Raw genomic sequence first — 24,069 nt, 5'->3', positions numbered from 1 at the left:
AGGCAGAAGGAACACCCATTGAGAGCCTGCCCCACATGTGGCCCATACATATACAGCCACCCAATTAGATAAGATGGATGAAGCAAAGAAGTGCAGGCTCTCAGGAACCGGATGTAGTTCTCTCCTGAGAGACACAGCCAGAACACAGCAAATACATAGGCGAATGCCAGCAGGAAACCACTGAACTGAGAACAGGACCCCCGTTGAAGGAGTCAGAGAAAGGACTGGAAGAGCTTGAAGGGGCTCGAGACCCCATATGGACAACAATGCCAAGCAACCAGAGCTTCTAGGAACTAAGTCACTACCTAAAGACTATACATGGACTGACCCTGGGCTCCAACCTCATAGGTAGCAATGAATAGCCTAGTAAGAGCACCAGTGGAAGGGGAAGCCCTTGGTCCTGCCAAGACTGAACCCCCAGTGGACTTGGTTGTTGGGGGAGGGTGGTAATGGGTGAGAATGGGGAAGGGAGCACCTATATAGAAGGGGAGGGGTAGGGTTTAGTGGGATGTTGGCCGGGAAACCAGGAAGGCAAATAACAATCGAAATGTAAATAAGAAATACTCAAGTTAATAAAGATAAAAATATGTATATATATATATATTGAAAAAAACAAAACAAAACAAAAACCAAATGAATATAGAGTGGAAAGGCAGTATGTATATATAGAAATATATATATATATATATATCAAATGTTTTTAACTATATTTGTTCTTATCAGATTTTATGATTCAGACAAAAACACTTCATACCCAGGAATATTTGTGATATCTTTTTAAATAATTCTTAAAAGGACTTGGAATGGTTATGTCTGCATAAACCTTATGTCTATGCTTCACCAAGTCTGAAATAAACTATAAACAGTTCTTTCTTCATGTAAATATAATTTGAATTATAGAAGTGATTTATTATTTCTAATTATTTTCTTATACACTACTATACTGTATATGAATATTGTAATGTGCAAATCTTTTTTATACAAGTTTCTTAAGGATGGTGATTATAATATAAAATTTATTTCTACAGGGTTCAATAGCATATTAATATTCTAAATTTTGCAAACTATTCAGTGACATATATCTAGGAGGTACAGACAGTAGTAATGCCTCTTTATGGCTTTAAAATATTGTCAATGAATACAATTCAAAACTATATATAACACAACAGATCTTTCCCTTCTCAAACTTTTACTGAACTCTACCAATTTTGTTACTATTTGAAACACTTGAATTCATAAAAGAAAAGTCTTTTTTATTCTTATTTTACTACAAATAAAAAGCAAGAGGAAGTAATAGTAGTAATAATAAGAAGATGGGTTCACATTTGAAGGAAAAAAATCAGTGAGCGAGGACTGATTGGCAACTGAGAAAGTTAGTGGTGAAAGAAGTTTTTCTTTTTTTTTTATTTAAGATTTGTCCTATCTAAAATAATAATAGTAATAATACCTGCTTCTAGTCAGTATTTGGGAAGGTGAAATGAACTATAGCAGCTGACTCACAGCAAACATTCAATGCTTAGCTATGTTGCTACTGACTATACTGTTAATATACACCTAAATAATTTTATGTAAATATATTTGTTTTTCAATTTTTTATATTTTCTGCTGATATGTAAGTAATCATGGCAATAAGAAGTAAAATTAAGAGGCCAAGTCTCCCAAACAAATAAAGAGCATTTATGTGAGGAGACTTCATCATATTTTTCATGCCCTTTGAAAGAGAAATAAACTACTTTGAAAACTTGTCACACAGAAAAAAAAATACACTTGGGAGGGAAGAGGGAGGCAAAGTTTAGAACAAAGACTGAAGGAACACCCATTCAGAGCCTGCCCCACATGTGGCCCATACATATACAGCCACCCAATTAGATAAGATGGATGAAGCAAAGAAGTGCAGGCCATCAGGAACTGGATGTAGATCTCTCCTGAGAGACACAGACAGAATACGGCAAATACACAGGCGAATGCCAACAGTAAACCACTGAACTGAGAATGGGATCTCCGTTGAAGGAATCAGAGAAAGGGCTGAAAGAGCTTGAAGGGGCTTGAGGTCCAATATGAACAACAATGCCAACCAATCAGATCTTCCAGGGATTAAGGCACTACCCAAAGACTATACATGGACTGACCCTGGCCTCCAACCGCATAGGTAGCAATGAATAGCCTAGGAAGAGCACCAGTGAAAGGGGAAGACCTGGGTCCTGCTAAGACTGAACCCCCAGTGAACATGATAGTTGGGGGAGGGTGGTAATGGGGGTAGGATGGGCAGAGGAACACCCATAGAGAAGGGGAGGGGGAGTGGTTGGGCGATGTTGGCCTGGAAACCGGGAAAGGGAATAACAATTGATATGTAAATAAGAAATATCCAAGTTAATAAAGATGGAGGGGGAAAAAAGGAAAAAATTAAAGAATCATATTAATCTGTGAAAATAAAAAAAAAGAGAGAGAGAGAGCATATGTCAGCAGCTTTACCTAAAAGTTCTAAAACACAAAGAAATAAATAAACCCAAGAGGAGTAGAAGGCAGGAAATAATCAAACTCAGGTCTGAAATCAACCAAGTATAAACGAAAAGGACTATACAAAGAATCAACAAAACCAGGAATTGGTTCTTTGAGAAAATCAACAAGATAGATAAACCCTTAGCCAGACTAACCAGAGGTCACAGAGATAGTATCCAAATTAACAAAATCAGAAATGAAATGGGAGACACAACAGAAACTGAGGAAATTCAAAAAATCTTCAAATCCTACTACAAAGACCTATACTCAATAAAACTGGAAAATCTGGATGAAATGAGGAATTTTCTAGACAGATATAAGGTACCAAAATTAAATCAGGATCAGATAAATCATCTAAACAGTCCCACAACTCCTAAAGAAATAGAAGCAGTTATTAAGAGTCTCCCAACCAAAAAAAGCCCAGGACCAGATGGGTTTAGTGTAGAATTCTATTAGACCTTCATAGAAAACCTGATACCAATACTGTCCAAAGTATTCTACAAAATAGAAAGAGAAAGAACAGTATCCAATTCTTTCTCTGAAACCACAATTTATGCTTTATGCCTAAACCACACAAAGACAGAAAAAAAGAAAGAGAACTTAAAGCTGATTTCCCTCAGTAATATCGATGCAAAAATACTCAATGAAATTCTCACAAACCAAATCCAAGAACATATCAAAACAATCATCCATCATGATCAAGTAGGGTTCATGCCAGGGATGCAAGGATGGGTTCAATATATGGAAATCCGTCAATATAATCCAATATGTAAACAAACTCAAAAAAACCCCACATAATCATTTCATTAGATTCTGAGAAAGCATTTGACAAAATTCAACACCCCTTCATGTTTAAAGTCTTGGAAAGATCAGGAAGTCAATGCCCATACCTAAACATAGTAAAAGCAATATACAGTAAACCAGTAGCCAACATTAAACTAAATGGAGAGAAACTTGAAGCAATCCCACTAAAATCAGTGACTAGAAAAGTCTGCCCACTCTCTTTCTCCCTATTCAATATATTACTCGAAATCCTAGCCAGATCAATCACACAATAAAAGGAGGTAAAAGGAATACAAATTTGAAAGGAAGAAGAATATCATTATTTGCAAATGATGTCATAGTATACTTAAGTGATCCCAAAAATTCCACAAGAGAACTCCTACAGCAGATAAACAACTTCAGCAAAGTGGCTGGATATAATTGAACTCAAATAAATCAGTAGATTTCCTCTACACAAAGGATAAACAGGTTGAGAAAGAAATTAGGGAAACAGCACCCTTCATAATAGTCACAAATAATATAAAACACCTTGGTGTGATTTTAAGCAAGCAAGTGAATGAACTCTATGACAAGAGTTTCAAGTATCTGAAGAAAGAAATTGAAGAAGATTTCAGAAGATGGAAAGATCTCCCATGCTCATGGGTTGGCAGGATTAATATTGTAAAAATGGCCATCTTGCCAAAAGCAATCTCTGGATTCAATGCAATCCCCATCAAAATTCCAACTCAATTCTTCATAGAGTTAGAAAGACCAATTTGGAAATTCATTTGGAATAAGAAAAAATCCAGGATAGCAAAAACTATCCTCAACAATAAAAAAAATAAAAAAACTTCTGTGGGAATGGCTTATGCTCTAAGATCAATAATCGATAAATGGGACCTCATATAATTGCAAACCTTCTCTAAGGCAAAGCACACTGTCATTAGGACAAAACGGCAACCAACAAATTGGGAAAAGATCTTATCAATTCTCCATCCAATAGAAGGCTAATATCCAATATATATAAAAAACAAGAAGTTAGACTCCAGAGAATCAAATAACCCTATTAAAATGTGGTACAGAGCTAAACAAAGAATTCACAGCTGAGGAATGCTGAATGGCTGAGAAGCACCTAAAGCAATGTTCAACAACCTTATGTCCTCAGGAAATGCAAATCAAAACAACCCTGAGATTCCATCTCACACCAGTCAGAATGGCTAAGATCAAGAACTCAGGTGACAACAGATGCTGGGGAGGATGTGGAGAAAGAGGAACACTCCTCCATTGTTGGTGGATTTGCAAGCTTGTACAACCATTCTGGAAATCAGTCTGGAGGTCCCTCAGAAAATTGGACATTGAACTACCTGAGGACCCAGATATACTCCTGGGCATACACCCAAAAGATACTCCAACATACAAGGACACATGCTCCACTATGTTCATAGCAGCCTTATTTTTAATAGCCAGAAGCTGGAAAGAACCCAGATGTCCTTCAACAGAGAAATGGATACAGAAAACATGGTACATTTACCCTATGGAGTACTACTCAGCTATTAAAAATAATGACCTAAAGAATTTCTTAGGCAAATGGATTGAAGTAGAAAATATCCTCCTGAATGAGTTAACCCAGTCACAAAAAAGCACACATTGTATGCACTCATTAGTGGTAAGCAGATATTATCTCAAAAGCTTGGAATACCCAAGATACAATTCACAAACCACAGGAAGCTCAAGAAGAAGGAAGACCAAAGAGTGTATGCTTCAGACCTTCTTAGAAAGGGAAACAAAAATAGTCACAGGAGGATATATGGAGACAAAGTTTGGAGCAGAGACTGAAGAAATGGCCATCCAGATACTACCACTTCTGGCAATCCATCCCATATACCGTCACCAAATCCAAACAATATTGCTGATACCAAGAAGTGTAAGCTGACAGGAGCTTGATAAAGCTGTCTCCTGAGAGGCTCTGCCAGAGCCTGACAAATACAGAGGTGGATGCCTGCAGCCAACCACTGAACTGAGAACAAAGTCCCTAATGGAGGAGTTAGAGAAAGGACTGAACGAGCTGAAGGGGTTTTGAACCCCATAAGAAGAACAAAAATATAAACCAACCAGACCCCCAGAGCTCCCAGGGACTAAACCGCCATCCCAAGAGAACACAGGGATGGATTTATGGCTCCATCCACATATATAGCAGAGGATGGCCTTGTTGGGCTTCAATAGGAGGAGAAGCCCTTGGTTCTATGAAGGCCATATACCCCAGTTTAGGGAAATGTCAGGGCAGGGAGGGGGAAGGGAGCAGATGTGTGGGTGAGGGAGTACCCTCATAGAAGCAGGGGATGGGGAGAGAGGATAGAAGGTTTCTGGACAGGTAACCAGGAAAGGGGACAACATTTAAAATATAAATTTAAAAAATCCAAAAAAAAAGGAATGGACTTGCTAGCAAGTTGAGGGCAAAGAGGCAAAAGCAAATGCTTCCTTCTTCCGTGTCCCAATACAGACCTCCAGCAGGAGGTGTGGTCCAGATCTGGATTAAAGATCTGAATTAAAGGTGTGTCTTCCTACTTCAGAGATCTGAGTTAGGGGCTGGAGAGATGGCTCAGTGGTTAAGAGCACCCAACTGCTCTTCCAGAGGTCCTGAGTTCAATTCCCAGCAACCACATGGTGGCTCACAACCATCTGTAAAGAGATCCGATGCCCTCTTCTGGTGTATCTGAAGACAGCTACAGTGTGCTTATATATAATAAATGAATAAATCTTAAAAAAAAAAAAGATCTGAGTTAGATCTTCTCGATTCAAGTTAATCAGAAATCCCTCACAGATGTGTCCTTTATTTTTGAGTCTCTGATAATTCCAGATGTAGTCAAGTTGACAACCAAGAGCAAGTATCACAAGTCAACCTGACACAAAATCATACCTCCTTATGTCACTCTTAATTTCTCCATGAAAACAATAGCCAGGTCATAGTAACACCTAAACAATAGCTATCCCACATACAATCACAAACATTATATATTTAACCAGATCATAATTACATCATCCCATGATATGCATATGTGTTACTAATGAGTACAAAGTGGTTGCTACCTCCTACTCAGTTGGTCCAATCAACATGTCATCAATATAGTGCATGGATGTGATATTTTGTGGAAGAAACAACTGATCAAGATCCTTTCTTACTAAGTTATGACACAGAGCAGGGGAATTAATATATCCTTGAGGCAAAACTATAAAGGTATACGGCTGACCTTGACAACTGAAAGCAAATTGCTTCTTGTAGTCCTTACAGACGGGTACCAAGAAAAAGGCATTTACTAGATCAATACTTACCATGTACTAAGAGATGTGTTAATATGCTCAAGTAAGTACACTATATCTTGTACAGCAGCGACAATCACTACCTGGTTTAGTTTTAGATAGTCAATTGTCATTCTCCGTGTTCCATCTGTCTTCTTCACTGGCCAGATAGGAGAGTTAAAGGGAGATGTGTTGGGAACCACCACCCCTGCTCTTTCCAGTTCCTTATGGTAGCACTAGTTTCTGCTATTCCTCCAGGGATGTGATAATGTTTTTGACTCAAAGTTTTCCTTGGGAGAGGCAACCAACTCTAAAGGCTTCCATTTAGCCTTTCCAATCATAATAGCCCTCACTCCACAGGTCAGGGAATCAATGTGGGAATTCTGCCAACTTCTTAGTATATCTATCCCAGTTTTACATTATGGGGCTAGGGAAATTAGTTCAGGACCCACTAAACCTACTGTGAATCAGAATTCAGCCAAAACTCTATTAATCACCTAACCTCCATAAGCCCCTACTTTAACTGGAGGATCACAATGTTTTTTGAGATCTCCCAGATTCAGATTCACAATCAACTTTCCCCCATTGTATAGTTATCCTTGTAAAAGGTTGTAGGTCCTTTTGAGAAAGGACTGGAGAAAGGATAAAAATAAAACTTTTAGGTATTTTTTTAAGGTCTTTCCTCAAAGAAACCTGTTCTCCTCATTCAAAAGATTCTGAGTCTGCAAACTAGCTCAACTCTGGAAATTTATTAATCAGCCAAGGCTCTCTTTTGCCAAGATCCAATGTCACCTTTCTTTCATTTGTTTGAGAAGTTTTCTGCTTAAACAGGTCAAACAAAAATACAATAGGCTTCTTATCTATTTCATGTCTGGAAACACCAGGAATTTTTTGATTGATTAGCCAGTACCAAAAGTCCATATGAGTCATGCCATTATAAAATTCATTTGGCCTGTTTTCTTAGGGGTTGTATTGCTGTAAAGAGATACCATGGCCATGGCAACTCTTATAAAGAAAAACAGTTATTGGGGCTGACTTACAGTTCAGAGGTTTAGTTTATTATCCTCATAGCAAGAAGCATGGTGGCAGGCAGGCAGGCATGGTGCTAGAGGAGATCTACATCTGGATCTGAAAGTAGAAAGTGAATTGGTTTGAGCTTCTGAAACTGTAAAGCTCTGTCCCTAGTGACATACCTCCTCCAACAAAGCCAGACATAGTCTAGCAAGGTTACAACTCCTAACAGTGCCACTCTCTATGAGTATGTGGGGCCCATTTTTACTCAAACCACCACATGTGCACTGACCATTGTTGCCCTGTTAATTAAGGTCAAAGTCCAGATAGCCTTCTGAGCTTGGCGCATAATGAAGGACTCTCTTCATCAGCAGGGTTTCCCTTTTCTGACCTTATCAGGGGAGTTTAAAAAAAAAAAAAAACTTACTCACCTCTACCTACAGAACATAGCCTTTGGTAGATTACAGGTTCAACTTTCTTTCTCCTGATAAGAACCCATTCAGCTAGCACCTGAGATTCTTGAAATGCTTCCCAATGCTAATGAGGTCTTTCAGTACCCTAAGCCTTCAGCTTGTGACCTTTGCCCATCCTGGATGTTCCTACTTCCAGTTCCCAAAATTATATGCCTTGAATCACTCCAAGTAAGTTGATGTGTCTCCCCACAGCTGGTCCCGGTTCTATCATTCACCATACTCACAGGGCTTCCAAACATCTCTGTCAGTTGTCTCTGCTCCCTTTTCCTTTGTGGACCGATGTCAGCCAATGATCTCTGAGGGCAAAAAGGGCCACAGACCATTATGGGGCAGACTATTATAAACATTACTTTTTCTATGCTGTTGATTATAAAAGCTACAATCACCTTGTCTTTGGTGATTCAGTGCTATCATCTGGCCCCTTACCTCAGAGCCCAATTAAACCCATTTTTTAAATTTAATCTATCCAATTGAATGGCAGCAATTTCAACCCTAAGGTATAACACAAGGAAAAGGAAACAACAAAGGAATCAAATGTGCTGGCTCCCTCTTAAAATTTTTCATCTTATAGACTTAGTGAAGTTGGATTAGGTTTTATACAGTGTACTCACTCAAGCATTGCAATTTTCCTGAGCCTTAAAACTTCTTTATCAACACTAAACAAAAGGATATTAGGCATCTCCAACTCTTTTTTAGTATGCCATATTTTCACAAATGCTTTAGTCAACCATTCGAACAAACTTTTGACACCTTTTTCTTAAACTGTGTAAGCTTTTATAGTAAACCTAGACTCTTCACTCAAGAGAGCCCATATCAGTAAACTCATCATGATCCAGTTTTAAATTTCTTCCAACATTATCTCACACCCTTAAAATCTATTCACCTACATATTCACCCCATAATTCTGCTTAAATGAATTAGCAAACTCATCAGTCTTTTTAATAGTATAGTTCCTCTCCTCATGGAATACACTTTCTACCTCCCATCTAAGAGCCTGCTATGCCTTGAGTTTGGTTACAGGTCTAGAGGTAACTACTGGTAGGCCCTGAGGGACATCAGTATTGTTTTGCTTGGCATTTATTTCAGAGAAAAATCACTACTGGGTTACCAGACAATGAAAGATTAATTTCCTCAATCAAAGATCAAAAGGACAATATTTTAAGGTGTGGGGTTGAGAGTAGAGAGACAACTTCCTCGAATGAGATAAACCCTTGAGAATCTGAGGCTTCAAAGCTCTCAGCTTTAATAGGGTCCTCCCCATCCTACGTCACAGGTTCAGATCCCATTCTTTACCAATTAATGCCCTTCCTTTAACTGCTGACACCCTCTAGGCTGGGACTTGAGTTGCTGTAATTCAGCCAAACTTGAAGTGAGGGCTTCAGTTTGATTTTCTGAAACTTGAGCTCTTTATGTGCTGAAGAGATGTTCTTCCAAGGCACACTTAGGAAACTTTAAATTGTTTATGTGCATCTGGAGCTGGTCAGTTTTTATCACTAAGTTAATTGATGTCCATCTTCTGAGATGCTGGAAGTTAGTTAATTTTATCATGGAACTCATTCCTATGTTAATTTATCCAGAGATGCTAAGAGCAACCAACCAACATAATCATTTTCCTTATTTTTCCACAAGCTGTCAAAAGTTATATATACAGAGTCAACAAATCCATTGTCCCCTCCAATTGGTAAATCAGGATACACATATTTATCCCCTTATGTTTGTAATATAGTATATGCCATGAGCTTTTAGTATTCATCAAACTCCCAAGCTTCAGTAACTATAGATATTGGTCTATTTTGCATATTTAAAAGATTCATCCTTATACTTCTGTTACTAAAACCCCTTCTGGTACCAAAATCTGTATTAGTTAGGCTTCTCTAAGGGAAGGATAGGGTATGGGGGGGGGGATAATAAACTAAGTTATAGGCTGTGGTCCAGCTAAACCAACAATGGTTTTATATGAACTCTAAAACTCTAGTAGTTGCTCACTCCACAAGGATAGATGTCTTAATTTGTCTTTAGTGTATGTTGGAATCCCAGAAAACTAGGCTGTAATTCTTGTGAAGGAATAGACTTACTAGTAAGAGCAGAACAAGCAGGCAAAAAATAAAAGCTTCGGGTTGGGGATTTAGCTCAGTGGTAGAGCACTTGCCTAGCAAGCTCAAGGCCCTGGGTTCGGTCCCCAGCTCCAAAAAAAAAAAGAAAAAAAAAAAAAAAGAAAAAAGAAAAGCTTCCTTCTTCCTTGTCCTTATATAGACTTCCAGCAGAAGATGTGGCCTAGATTAGAGGTAAGCTCAGAATATCTTGATTAAAGGGGTATCTTTCTGCCTCAAAGATCCATATTAGAATTAGACCTTCCTACTTCAAATTCATCAGAAATTCTCTGTATTTGTGCCCCCTATTTTGGGGTTTTAGTTAATTCCAGATGAAATCAAGTTGACATCCTAGAATAGCCATACAAATTAGTGGGTTTTATTATGCCATCTTTATGATAGGTCATTATGCTTTGTTTGCATTCATTTCCCTCCCATTCCCCTCCTTCTTCTCCTATTCACCTGGTTCCCTTTCTATCCTCAGTTAATCTCCCCTCTGGCTTTCTTAGTACATGAATCCTGTAGGGAGCGGCGCGGCAAAACAAAGATGGCGCCGACAGCCATCCCTGTCTGAATGTAAACAACTTACTGCGCACGCGCAGGCTTGTCCCCTCGTCAGGACAGCTGTATGATCCGGCGCCCTCTTGTGGTAAAATAATAGTACTGTGCATGCGCAGGTTTTGCACCTGGTGTCAGTTGGCCGGTAATATGCTAATGAGGGGGGCGGTACCATGCTGGTGGGGTGATTCGTTCTCCGCCAATCCCTGGAGGACAAGTATTGGGGTGATAGTGGGGTGATAGTGGGGTGACCCGTGCCCCACCAATCCCTGAGAGACTATTAGCATACTGTTGTGTATATAAGGCGAGCGAATTTGCTGCTCGTGGTCCCCATATCAACAATGAAGGTGTCCTGCAATAAAGGCTGTTGACAAGGATCCGATGGTGTTGCGTCTTCCTTGCCGGACAAGGTGGGCGCCACAGAATCCCATTCCTTCTCTGTTTCTCAGTCCCTTAAGATCTCTTTCTCCCCACTCATGATTCTCTTGCTAATTTTGTGATCTACAAGTACATATATACAAATACAGGCATATATAATGTTAGTCAAGTCCTGCACAAAGAAAACACAAAGCTATACCTGCCCTGAACTAAACCTTTTTTTTTTTTTTGAATCTGGCTTATTTCACTTAACATAATGAAAGAAACCTAAATTTTAACTAGTTCTCTTTGTCTCTCTCTCTGGATCCCAAGGCCTTACCTATGCTAGGCAAGTGTTCTACCACTGGGTTACACCCTAAGGTAAGGTTTCTCTTGTATCTACTGCTTAGCCTTCCAGGGTAGCTGGAGTTCCAGGCAGAGTTGTAATACAACCAATTTAAGCATATCCCTTACTAGCTTAAAATAGAATCGACTCAAAACTGTGGTTACTTTATTTGACGTTGACGATTACTGGGAGGTAACCCTTAATCTACTCTTCTAACTGATGGTCTGGCTACCTCTTCAGCGGTGTACCCCAAATACTTGCTGTTTCTCCTGACCATGTCCTCATGGTCCATCTCCCCTCATGGTGGCTCCCCTATACCCTCTTGTGCTTCCTCCTCCTCTTCTTGTCTCTCTCTTACAACCAGGTCACTCCAAACCCACCCCCTCTAATCCCTTCAGTAATTGGCTGTAGCCAGTTTTATTTAAGAAATAGTTTTAAATTTAGGAACAAGGTTTGCACAACAAAAACTTTTTAACATGAGAAGTCACTCAATTTAGCATCACAATAGCAAACAATACAGGCCAAAGCTCAACGCAGATTCACCTACTTTGCTTTCCATGTTGATATAAAAATGCTGGAGCTTTACCCCCCAATGCTTCAATGTTTTACATGGGTTCCAGGTATTGTACTTGGGTCTTCAGGTTTATATGACAAGCAGTTTTACCTCCTGAGCCGTCTTTCCACTACCCCCACCCCCACCTAGTTACTTAACATCTTTCTCTGACAGTGAAAAGAGAGTGGGGTCCTTAAATATTTTCTTCACTAAATAACAACACACAGATAGAAGAGTCTGCAGGTGGATGAAGTAGATGTCAATTCCTCATTCACCCAGGAAATGCCCCATAGAAATTTTAAGATAGTCAACATCCCCTGGACTAAGGGCATTACAGAGTATTGGCTGAAAGAATAAGTTAGCTTATTTAATATTGGTCATTAAAATGCCTTTGAAAACAGGTCTGAATTTATATTGGTTAACTATGCTACATTGATAAGTTTAAGTAGTTCATAATTTTGAAATCACTAGAGGCTAATGCTCTATCAGGTCTTCCTATTACTACATAGGATGCACTATGTCTCAAAATACACCTTTTTATTTTATTACTGTTTTATTTATTTATTTACTTATTTATTGTAGTGGTGAGGGTGAAACTCAGAGCCTTCTGCATGCCAAGCACATATTCTATCGCTCTGCTACATAGACATTCTGCCTTGGACTAAACCCTTTTAAATAACTTTAGCTAAAGTGAGATATCCCAACAAAAGTAGTACTCATATTTATTTAGTGTTTGCATTATATTTTATTTTCCTTATTTTTATGCAAACTAAAAATTTAAGTAATAATGAAAGACCTCCGGAGAGGACCTTTCCCTCAGGAGGAGTCCCAAGCGCCCAGTGACCGAGTCGAGTCCACTCGGATGCAATCAGCAAGAGGGTTTATTGGAAAACACAGGTACCTGCAGGCACACAGTCTCTTCGGAGGACTTGCTCACCCAGCAGCTCCAGCATGGGGCTTTTATAGGGTTTGGGGAAGCAGAAGCGGGCGTACAGAAGCAGATGCATAGTTACGGGGATTGGTGGATTCAAACGAGGCACATAGACATGTTCACATATGATTGGCTATTTCACATGATGAGGTAATAAGGTATAGCTACACACATTGGCAGGTTTGGGGCGTCCTGAATGTCGGGGGCTGGGGGCTTATCTCTTCCTGCCAGGTGGCCTGTGAGTCAGATTCGGTACTCCTGGTCAGTTCTGCATTCCTTTCCTTTTATGGTCTGTTAGTTCTAGCAGCAGGGCGGGACTGCCTGGACTTGCATTTCACAGTGTTTAGTCCTGAGGTTGTGAATTTTGAAACATACTCTTTTAACTTCATATTTTTAAACCTTAAATCTGTATAATTTTTCTTTCAATATAAAAAATTGATTACCACATCTGAGAAAAGGAAAACTGTGTTGTATCCTGAGGTTATTATTTCCCTAACCATTATGAGGAGAATGCCAATATTTCATCGTTGTTCATAACCATAGGACACTGTGCACACAAATCAAAATGATAGGCCAATGGTGTGACTACATGGGTAAAGGTATTTGCAGTGCAAGCTTAGCAGCTTAGGTTTGATCCTCAGCTCTCAAACAAGTCCTCTCATCTCCATATGTGCACCGTGACATGTGTGTCCTTACATATACGCACTAATAATAAATTTGTTTTTTACTGATGATAGGATATAAACAAAGACTATGAGTTGCTAAGTTGTCTGTGGAAGAATGCATTAGTTTTAAGATGACATTCTTTACAATTTCAGTCAAACTACAAGACAATTTTAGTTGAAAGGAAATGTAAGTCTTGGGTAGCAATTTAAAAATAAAATTTGGCTCAACTGCAATATGGCATTAACTTGGACCCCACGGAGAGCCAATAAGCAACACCCCACGAGCAAACTTGAGCCTCAGGACCACAGGTAAGACCAACTTTTCTAATGCAAGCGAACTGAATGGTGGCCTCAGGACACACAGAGGCAAAATTCCTCTAGGACCGGACACTTCTGGTTTTTAGCGGGAGTCCCAATATCGCGCTCCCTGCCTCCAGCTCACTGCTCCCAAACACCGTGGGAGAGAGAGCTCACCGCCGAGACAGGTGGGCACTCCTTAGACTGGAGAGCAGAAGAGATCACCAACACTGCCCACCCCTGCCCACATCCCTGGCCCAAGAGGAAATTAAATACGGACTCTGGGTTCCCTTGGATAAGGGCACAGGAGAAGCAAATCTGCTGCATATGAAACACCGCCAGACCCTGAAGGGACCGGCCAGATAAACAGTTCTCTGCACCCAAATCCCGTGGGAGGGAGAGCTAAACCTTCAGAGAGGTAGACATGCCTGGGAAACCAGAAGAGACTACACTCTGCCCACATCTCTGATTCCAGAGAAAAACACCAAACGCCATCTGGAACCCTGGTGCACAGAAGCTCCTGGAAAGGGCAGCACAGATCTTCCTGGTTGCTGCCCCCTCAGAGACCTCATAAGCAACACCCCACAAGCAAACTTGAGCCTCGGGACCACAGGTAAGACAAACCTTCCAGCTACAAACGACCTGCCTGGTGAACTCAAGACACAGGCCTACAGGAACAGCTGAAGACCTGTAGATAGGAAAAACTACACGCACGAAAACAGAACACTCTGTCCCCATAACTGGCTGAAAGAAAACAGGAAAACAGGTCTACAGCACTCCTGAAACACAGGCTTATAGGACAGTCTAACCACTGTCAGAAATAGCGGAACAAAGTAACACTAGAGATAATCTGATGGCGAGAGGCAAGCGCAGGAACCCAAGCAACAGAAACCAAGACTACATGGCATCATCGGAGCCCAATTCTCCCACCAAAGCAAACACGGAATATCCAAACACACCAGAAAAGCAAGATCTAGTTTCAAAATCATATTTGATCATGATGCTGGAGGACTTCAAGAAAGACGTGAAGAACTCCCCTAGAGAAACACAGGAAAACATAAATAAACAAATAGAAGCCTACAGAGAGGAATCACAAAAATCCCTGAAAGAATTCCAGGAAAACACAATCAAACAATTGAGGAATTAAAAATGGAAATAGAAGCAATCAAGAAAGAACACATGGAAACAACCCTGGATATAGAAAGCCAAGGAAGAGACAAGGAGCCATAGATACAAGCATCACCAACAGAATACAAGAGATGGAAGAGAGAATCTCAGGAGCAGAAGATTCCATAGAAATCATCAACACAACTGTCAAAGATAATGTAAAGCGGAAAAAGTTACTGGTCCAAAACATACAGGAAATCCAGGACTCAATGAGAAGATTGAACCTAAGGATAATAGGTATAGAAGAGAGTGAAGACTCCCAGCTCAAAGGACCAGTAATATCTTCAACAAAATCATAGAAGAAAACTTCCCTAACCTAAAAAAAGAGATACTCATAAGTCATACAAGAAGCCTGTAGAACTCCAAATAGATAGAACCAGAAAAAAAAAAAAAAAAAACAAACTCCTGCCATCACATAAGTGTCAAAACACCAAATACACAAAACAAAGAAAGAATACTAAAAGAAGTAAGGGAAAAAGGTCAAGTAACATATAAAGGCAGACCTATCAGAATCACACCAGACTTTTCACCAGAGACTATGAAAGCCAGAAGATCCTGGACAGATGTCATACAGACCCTAAGAGAACACAAATGCCAGCCCAGGTTACTGTATCCTGCAAAACTCTCAATTAACATACATGGAGAAACCAAGATATTCCATGACAAAACCAAATTTACACAATATCTTTCTACAAATCCAGCACTACAAAGGATAATAAATGGTAAAGCCCAACATAAGGAGGCAAGCTACACCCTAGAAAAAGCAAGAAACTAATGGTCTTGGCAACAAACCAAAGAGAAGAAAAGCACACAAACATAACCTCACATCCACATATGAATAAAACAGGAAGCAATAATCACTATTCCTTAATATCTCTTAACATCAATGGTCTCAACTCCCCAATAAAAAGACATAGATTAACAAACTGGATAAGCAATGAAGACCCTGCATTCTGCTGCCTACAGGAAACACACCTCAGAGACAAAGACAGACACTACCTCAGAGTGAAAGTCTGGAAAACAACTTTCCAAGCAAATGGTTGGAAGAAGCAAGCTGGAGTAGCCATTCTAATATCAAATAAAATCAATTTTCAACTAAAAGTCATCAAAAAAAAAAGGAAGGACATTTCATATTCATCAAAGGAAAAATCCACCAAGATGTACTCTCAATCCTAAATATCTATGCCCCAAATACAAGGGCACCTACATACGTAAAAGAAACCTTACTAAAGCTCAATCACACATTGCACCTCACACAATAATACTAGGAGACTTCAACACCCCACTCTCATCAATGGACAGATCATGGAAACAGAAATTAAACAGAGATGTAGACAGACTAAGAGAAGTCATGAACCAAATGGACTTAACAGATATTTATAGAACATTCTATCCTAAAGCAAAAGGATATAGCTTCTTCTCAGCTCCTCATGGTACTTTCTCCAAAATTGACCATATAATTGGTCAAAAAACGGGCCTCAACAGGTACAGAAAGATAGAAATAATCCCATGTGTGCTATCGGACCACCATGGCCTAAAGCTGGTCTTCAATAACAATAAGGGAAGAATGCACACATATACGTGGAAGTTGAAAAATGCTCTACTCAACGATAACCTGGTCAAGAAGAAATAAAGAAAGAAATTAAAGACTTCTTAGAATTTAATGAAAATGAAGGTACAACATACCCAAACTTATGGGACACAATGAAAGCTGTGCTAAGTGCTAGCTCTGAGTGCCTGCAGAAAGAAAGAGGAGAGAGCATATGTCACCAGCTTGACAGCACACCTAAAAGCTCTAGAACAGAAAGAAGCAAATACACGCAGGAGGAGTAGAAGACAGGAAATAATCAAACTCAGAGCTGAAATCAACCAACTAGAAACAAAAAGGACCATAGAAGAATCAACAGAACCAAAAGTTGGTTCTTTGAGAAAATCAACACGATAGATAAACCCTTAGCCAGACTAATGAGAGGACACAGAGAGTATGTCCAAATTAACAAAATCAGAAATGAAAAGGGAGACATAACTACAGATTCAGAGGAAATTAAAAAAATCATCAGATCTTACTATAAAAGCCTATATTCAACAAAACTTGAAAATCTACAGGAAATGGACAATTTCCTAGACAGATACCAGTTACCGAAGTTAAATCAGGAACAGGTAAACCAGTTAAACAACCCCATAATTCCTAAGGAAATAGAAGCAGTCATTAAAGGTCTCCCAACCAAAAAGAGCCCAGGTCCAGACAGGTTTAGTGCAGAATTCTATCAGACCTTCATAGAAGACCTCATACCAATATTATCCAAACTATTCCACAAAATTGAAACAGATGGAGCACTACCGAATTCCTTCTATGAAGCCACAATTACTCTTATACCTAAACCACACAAAGACCCAACAAAGAAAGAGAACTTCAGACCAATTTCCCTTATGAATATCGACGCAAAAATACTCAATAAAATTCTGGCAAACCGAATCCAAGAGCACATCAAAACATTCATCCACCATGATCAAGAAGGCTTCATCCCAGGCATGCAGGGATGGTTTAATATACGGAAAACCATCAACGTGATCCATTATATAAACAAACTGAAAGAACAAAACCACATGATCATCTCATTAGATGCTGAGAAAGCATTTGACAAAATTCAACACCCCTTCATGATAAAAGTCTTGGAAAGAATAGGAATTCAAGGCCCATACCTAAACATAGTAAAAGCTATATACAGCAAACTAGTTGATAACATTAAACTAAATGGAGAGAAACTTGAAGCAATCCCACTAAAATCAGGTATTAAACAAGGCTGCCCACTCTCTCCCTACTTACTCAATATATTTCTTGAAGTTCTAGCCAGAGCAATCAGACAACAAAAGGAAATCAAGGGGATACAGATTGGAAAAGAAGAAGTCAAAATATCACTATTTGCAGATGATATGATAGTATATTTAAGTGATCCCAAAAGTTCCACCAGAGAACTACTAAAGCTGATAAACAAATTCAGCAAAGTGGCTGGGTATAAAATTAACTCAAATAAATCAGTAGCCTTCCTCTACACAAAAGAGAAACAAGCCGAGAAAGAAATTAGGGAAAAGATACCCTTCATAATAGACCCAAATAATATAAAGTACCTTGGTGTGACTTTGACCAAGCAAGTAAAAGATCTGTACAATAAGAACTTCAAGACTCTGAAGAAAGAAATTGAAGAAGACTCAGAAGATGGAAAGATCTCCCATGCTCATGGATTGACAGGATTAATATAGTAAAAATGGCCATTTTACCAAAAGCGATCTAGAGATTCAAAGCAATCCCCATCAAAATACCAATCCAATTCTTCAAAGAGTTAGAGAGAACAATTTGCAAATTCATCTGGAATAACAAAAAACCCAGGATAGCTAAAGCTATCCTCAACAATAAAAGGACTTCAGGGGGAATCACTATCCCTGAACTCAAGCAATATTACGAAGCAATAGTGATAAAAACTGCATGGTATTGGTACAGAGACAGAAAGATAGACCAATGGAACAGAATTGAAAACCCAGAAATGAATCCACACACCTATGGGCACTTGATTTTTGACAAAGGAGCCAAAACCATTCAATGGAAAAAAGATAACATTTTCAGCAAATGGTGCTGGTTCAACTGGAGGTCAACAATGTAGAAGAATGCAAATCGATCCATGCTCATCACCCTGTACAAAGCTTAAGTCCAAGTGGATCAAGGACATCCACATCAAACCAGATACACTCAGACTAATAGAAGAAAAACCCTATAGGGCAGCATCTCGAACACATGGGCACTGGAAAAAATTTCCTAAACAAAACACCAATGGCTTATGCTCTAAGATCAAGAATCAACAAACGGGATCTCATAAACCTGCAAAGCTTCTGTAAGGCAAAGGACACTGTGGTTAGGACAGAATGGCAACCAACAGATTGGGAAAAGATCTTTACCAATCCTACAACAGATAAAGGCCTTATATCCAAAATAAACAAAGAACTCAAGAAGTTAGACCGCAGTGAGACAAATAATCCTATTAAAAAGTGGGGTTCAGCAATTAGACAAGATGGATGAAGCAAAGAAGTGCAGACCGACAGGAGCCGGATGTAGATCTCTCCTGAGAGACACAGCCAGAATACAGCAAATACAGAGGCGAATGCCAGCAGCAAACCACTGAACTGAGAATAGGACCCCCATTGAAGGAATCAGAGAAAGAACTGGAAGAGCTTGAAGGGGCTCGAGACCCCATATGTACAACAATACCAAGCAGCCAGAGCTTCCAGGGACTAAGCCACTACCTAAAGACTATACATGGACTGACCCTGGACTCTGGCCTCATAGGTAGCAATGAATATCCTAGTAAGAGCACCAGTGGAAGGGGAAGCCCTGGGTCCTGCTAAGACTGAACCCCCAGTGAACTAGACTGTTGGGGGGAGGGCAGCAATGGGGGAGGGTTAGGAGGGGAACACCCATAAGGAAGGCGAGGGGGGAGGGGGATGTTTGCCCGGAAACCAAAGAATTATTACTAAGTATTAAATAAATTAAAAAAATAAAAAAAATAAAAATGTAAAATACAAAAAAAAGAACATTAAAAAAATGGGGTTCAGAGCTAAACAAAGAATTCACAGCTAGGAATGTCGAATGGCTGAGAAACACCTAAAGAAATGTTCAACGTCTTTAGTTATAAGGGAAATGCAAATCAAAACAACCCTGAGATTTCACCTCACACCAGTGAGAATGGCTAAGATAAAAAACTCAGGTGACAGCAAATGCTGGCAAGGATGTGGAGAAAGAGGAACATTCCTCCATTGTTGGTGGGAGTGCACACTCCTACAACCATTCTGGAAATCAGTCTGGAGGTTCCTCAGAAATTTGGACACCTGAGGATCCAGCTATACCTCTCTTGGGCATATACCCACAAGATGCCCCAACATATAAAAAGGACACGTGCTCCACTATGTTCATAGCAGCCTTATTTATAATAGCCAGAAGCTGGAAAGAACCCAGATCCCCTTCAACAGAGGAATGAATACAGAAAATGTGGTACATCTACACAATGGAATATTACTCAGCTATCAAATCACTGACTTTATGAAATTCATAGACAAATGGATGGAACTGGAAAATATCATCCTGAGTGAGGTAACCCAATCACAGAAAAACACACACATGGTATGCACTCAGTGATAAGTGGCTATTAGCCCAAATGCTTGAATTACCCTAGATGCCTAGAACACATGAAACTCAAGACGAATAATCAAAATATGAATGCTTCACTCCTTCTCTAAAAGGGGAACAAGAATGCCCTTGGCAGGGAATAAGGAGGCAAAGATTAAAACAGACACAGAAGGAACACCCATTCAGAGCCTGCCCCACATGTGGCCCATACATATACAGCCATCCAATTAGACAAGATGGATGAAGCAAAGAAGTGCAGACCGACAGGAGCCGGATGTAGATCGCTCCTGAGAGACACAGTCAGAATACAGCAAATACAGAGGCGAATGCCAGCAGCAAACCACTGAACTGAGAATAGGACCCCCGTTGAAGGAATCAGAGAAAGAACTGGAAGAGCTTGAAGGGGCTCGAGTCCCCATATGTACAACAATGCCAAGCAACCAGAGCTTCCAGGGACTAAGCCACTACCTGAAGACTATACATGGACTGACCCTGGACTCTGACCTCATAGGTAGCAATGAATATCCTAGTAAGATCACCAGTGGAAGGGGAAGCCCTTGATCCTGCTAAGACTGAACCCCCAGTGAACGTGATTGTTGGTGGGAGGGCGGCAATGGGGGGGAGGATGGGGAGGGGAACACCCATATAGAAGGGGAGGGGGGAGATTAGGGGGATGTTTGCCCGGAAACCGGGAAAGGGAATAACATTCGAAATGTAAATAAGAAATACTCAAGTTAATAAAAAAAATATGGCATTAACTTTTTCCAAAATGCTTTAATATTACTGGCAGGACATCTTGGTTATAATCAAAATGACTTATAGTTTACAAAGCACATGGGCATTCTTTTGAAAGAAGCAGGCAAAATAATTCAGCTATTGTTTCAGGGAATAAAAAGAATGAACTGGGCTGTATGCAGAAATGACAGTGACACAGCTGAATTAGTCACAACTGACCACTACAGGACAACTATAGCCTAGATAAAAGGCTGGAAATCAGTTAGTCATGCTTCCTTACAAGCATCTTTAAAGTGTTTGAAGGAAGGAACACAATTCTGTGGTTATGACCACGAAGAGCCAGAGCAGCAACTAACCCTTATCTTGCTGCAGTTTTGTAGCAATTTTCATATTACATGAGTCAAAGGCTGTTGCAACTTCAAATATGAGACTATTACTGTGTAAGGAATATATAAGCTCTGTTCTTTAATACTAATAAAGTAGAAGCCTTCTTAGGTGTTGTGTTCAGTGTGGTAGGATATATATATATATATATATATATATATATATATATATATGTATGTATGTATATATATATATATATATATATATATATATAATCAGATATGGTGTAATAGAACATTTTAAAAGACCAAAAACAAAACAAAACAAAACAAACAAAAAAATTAAATTAAGTGTTTTCTGTTTTTAAAAATGACTAAAGCTGGGGATGTAGAGTTGAATTCAATCCTCAGAACTGCTTAAATGGGTGCAGGCCTGTAATCCCAGTCTTCATGAGTTAATGATCACCTCAGAATACCTAAGACCTTGCTTCAAAAAATAAATAAGCTATAAACTATGAAGAAAAGCTTTGGAGACTGTATATGATCCAGGGGGCCTATAATCCCAACCCCTGGGGAGGCTGAGGCCACACTGCTACAATGTTGAAATCTTGTCTCAAGAATAAACAATGACAAAAAAAAAGAAGAGGAGGAGGAGGAAGAAAGGAAGGAAGGAAGGAGGAAAGAACAAAAGGAAGGAAGGAAAAAGAAAAAGGAAAGGAAGAAAGAGAAAGGGGACAAAAGAACTGAGAGAGAGAGACAGACAGACAGAGACAGAGACAGAGAGAGACGGGGAAAGAGATGAGGAGAGGGGAGGGGAGGGAGGGAGGGAGGAGAGGAGAGGGAAGGGGGAGGGGAGAGGAGGGGGAGGGGAGAGGAGGGGAGGAGAGGTGAAGGTGGGTTGTGACCACCCAGCTAGCTTTATACTAGAAGCCCTAGTCTTGTGCTTTTGGGGATTGTGACATCTGGGCATTGAAGGAGAGAGATAGATTGGTAACCATTGTGACACATGGGTAGTAGAGGAGGCCAGAGGAAGGTTACTGACCAATGCTTGGACCTTTCCCTTATACCTTTGCCTGAGAGCAGAAGAGCAGCTGCTTTCCCAAAGTTGCAGAGGCTGGTGCCCAGGAACCTAATGCTGAGCTGACCTGTCACTGTGATGACAACAGCATCTTGTATCCTTCCGTCTCAAGCTATCCAACAGGATAACATCTATGGTCTTTCTCAAATAACTACCAGCCTTTTTATTAGTAACTCTGCAGTAGCTAACGACAAGCTCACCTTGTCCAACAACCACATCACCACGATCATCAATGCCTCTGTAGAAGTAGTGAACACATTCTTCGAAGACATTCAGTATGTGCATGTGCCGGTGAGCGATGCTCCTAATTCTTACCTTTATGACTTTTTCGACCCCATAGCTGATCATATCCATGGCGTGGAAATGAGGAATGGCCGCACACTATTGCACTGTGCCGCAGGAGTGAGCCGCTCAGCAGCCCTCTGCCTTGCCTATCTCATGAAATACCACACCATGACCCTGCTGGATGCGCACACATGGACCAAGTCCTGCCGCCCCATCATCCGTCCCAACAATGGCTTTTGGGAACAACTGATTCATTATGAGTTCAAGCTGTTCAGTAGGAATACTGTTCACATGATCTACTCTCCTATGGGTCTGATTCCTAACATCTATGAAAAGGATGCCTATTTAATGGAACTAATGTAAGCCATCCATTTCTTCCCCTGACTGAATCCTACATCAAGATTAAAAACAATGACCTTGGACCTCTGGTTTAAAACAAAGGGAAAAAAGACCTTGTGGATGGGGTTGGATAGGGGAGAGAAGGGATTGGAATTTTAATTATCATATCTTCAAATAAAGTTGAATGCAAAATGATGAAGTGTTTCTAAATCTTATCTTCAAAGAATAAAGTTTAGTCAATGGAAGATAGTGAAATGTTTCTTACCTCTTAAGGAACAGGTCAGGCTGCTGGGACCTGGCAGAAGGCAGAGGTGGGAGTAGACCTGATATATAGGTCAGGGGATGGGGAAAGATATGGATGGAGGTGTGAAGTAGAGAGGTGGGGGTTTGTGTCTGGGGGGGCTGGAGATGTTAGGCAGGGTATAGGAAGGTAGAAATTTCAGGGGATGACTTAAGGGTCTGGGGAGTGGGAGAAGAGGGCTGGGATTAGGGGTACGCTGAGGTGGGAAAGAATCAGGGTGAGAGGACTATGGCTGTAAAGTATAGTTACGTTCAGGTGGGGAGGTAGAGAAGGAAAGGGGAAGGTTGGATTATGAGGTAGGCGGACAGGGAGGTGATGGAATGTGGGGGAGGGGAGAGGTGGAATCATGAGATAGGAATGTGTAGAGGGGGGAGGTGGGGTGGGTCTAAAATGGGGGTTGGGGAGAAGGGAATTAAGATGGTAGTGGACTAGTTGTGAGGTAGGGATGTGGGAGAGTGGGGACAGCAGCAAGTGTGGCTCAGCTTAAACAGACCTGCCAATAGCACCATGGGCCTACAGAAGAGATCCGAAGCCCTTCCTGGGCTGACTAACCTGAGAGTAAATTCTCTTTCTCTCCAACTGGAAGTCAGAGCCTTTGACATCATGACACCTTAGGTAAGTAATGGTACTAGATAAATGCTTCCAGGCCTTCACACGAGACTCAGCGAGGCCTTAGCAAATCTCATACCATCTGTGTCTGGCTCTTTAAGCACAGTTACCCAACTCTTATTTTCTAGATTGAATTTATGCATTCATTGAAGAAACCATTCTACTCTTTAGAGTTTTGGGTTTAGTTTTTGGTTGGTTTTATTTTTGAGTAATATAT

At 40.2% G+C, this 24,069-nt stretch overlaps 1 protein-coding gene across 1 annotated transcript; it reads left to right on the top strand.

Moving 5' to 3' along the window:
- The first annotated feature begins 22,279 nt into the window (after positions 1 to 22,279).
- Dusp21 (dual specificity phosphatase 21) lies at positions 22,280 to 23,136 on the top strand. Its single transcript, NM_001106971.1, is given in 1 exon segment — positions 22,280 to 23,136. A coding segment is annotated over 1 exon segment (570 nt). The 5' UTR covers positions 22,280 to 22,396; the 3' UTR covers positions 22,967 to 23,136.
- The last annotated feature ends 933 nt before the right edge of the window (positions 23,137 to 24,069 follow it).

The sequence above is a fragment of the Rattus norvegicus genome, chromosome X, assembly GCF_021556685.1.
Source record: "Rattus norvegicus strain SHRSP/BbbUtx chromosome X, alternate assembly SHRSP_T2T, whole genome shotgun sequence".
NCBI lineage: Eukaryota > Metazoa > Chordata > Mammalia > Rodentia > Muridae > Rattus > Rattus norvegicus.
This window is presented reverse-complemented; position numbering and strand designations above follow the sequence as displayed.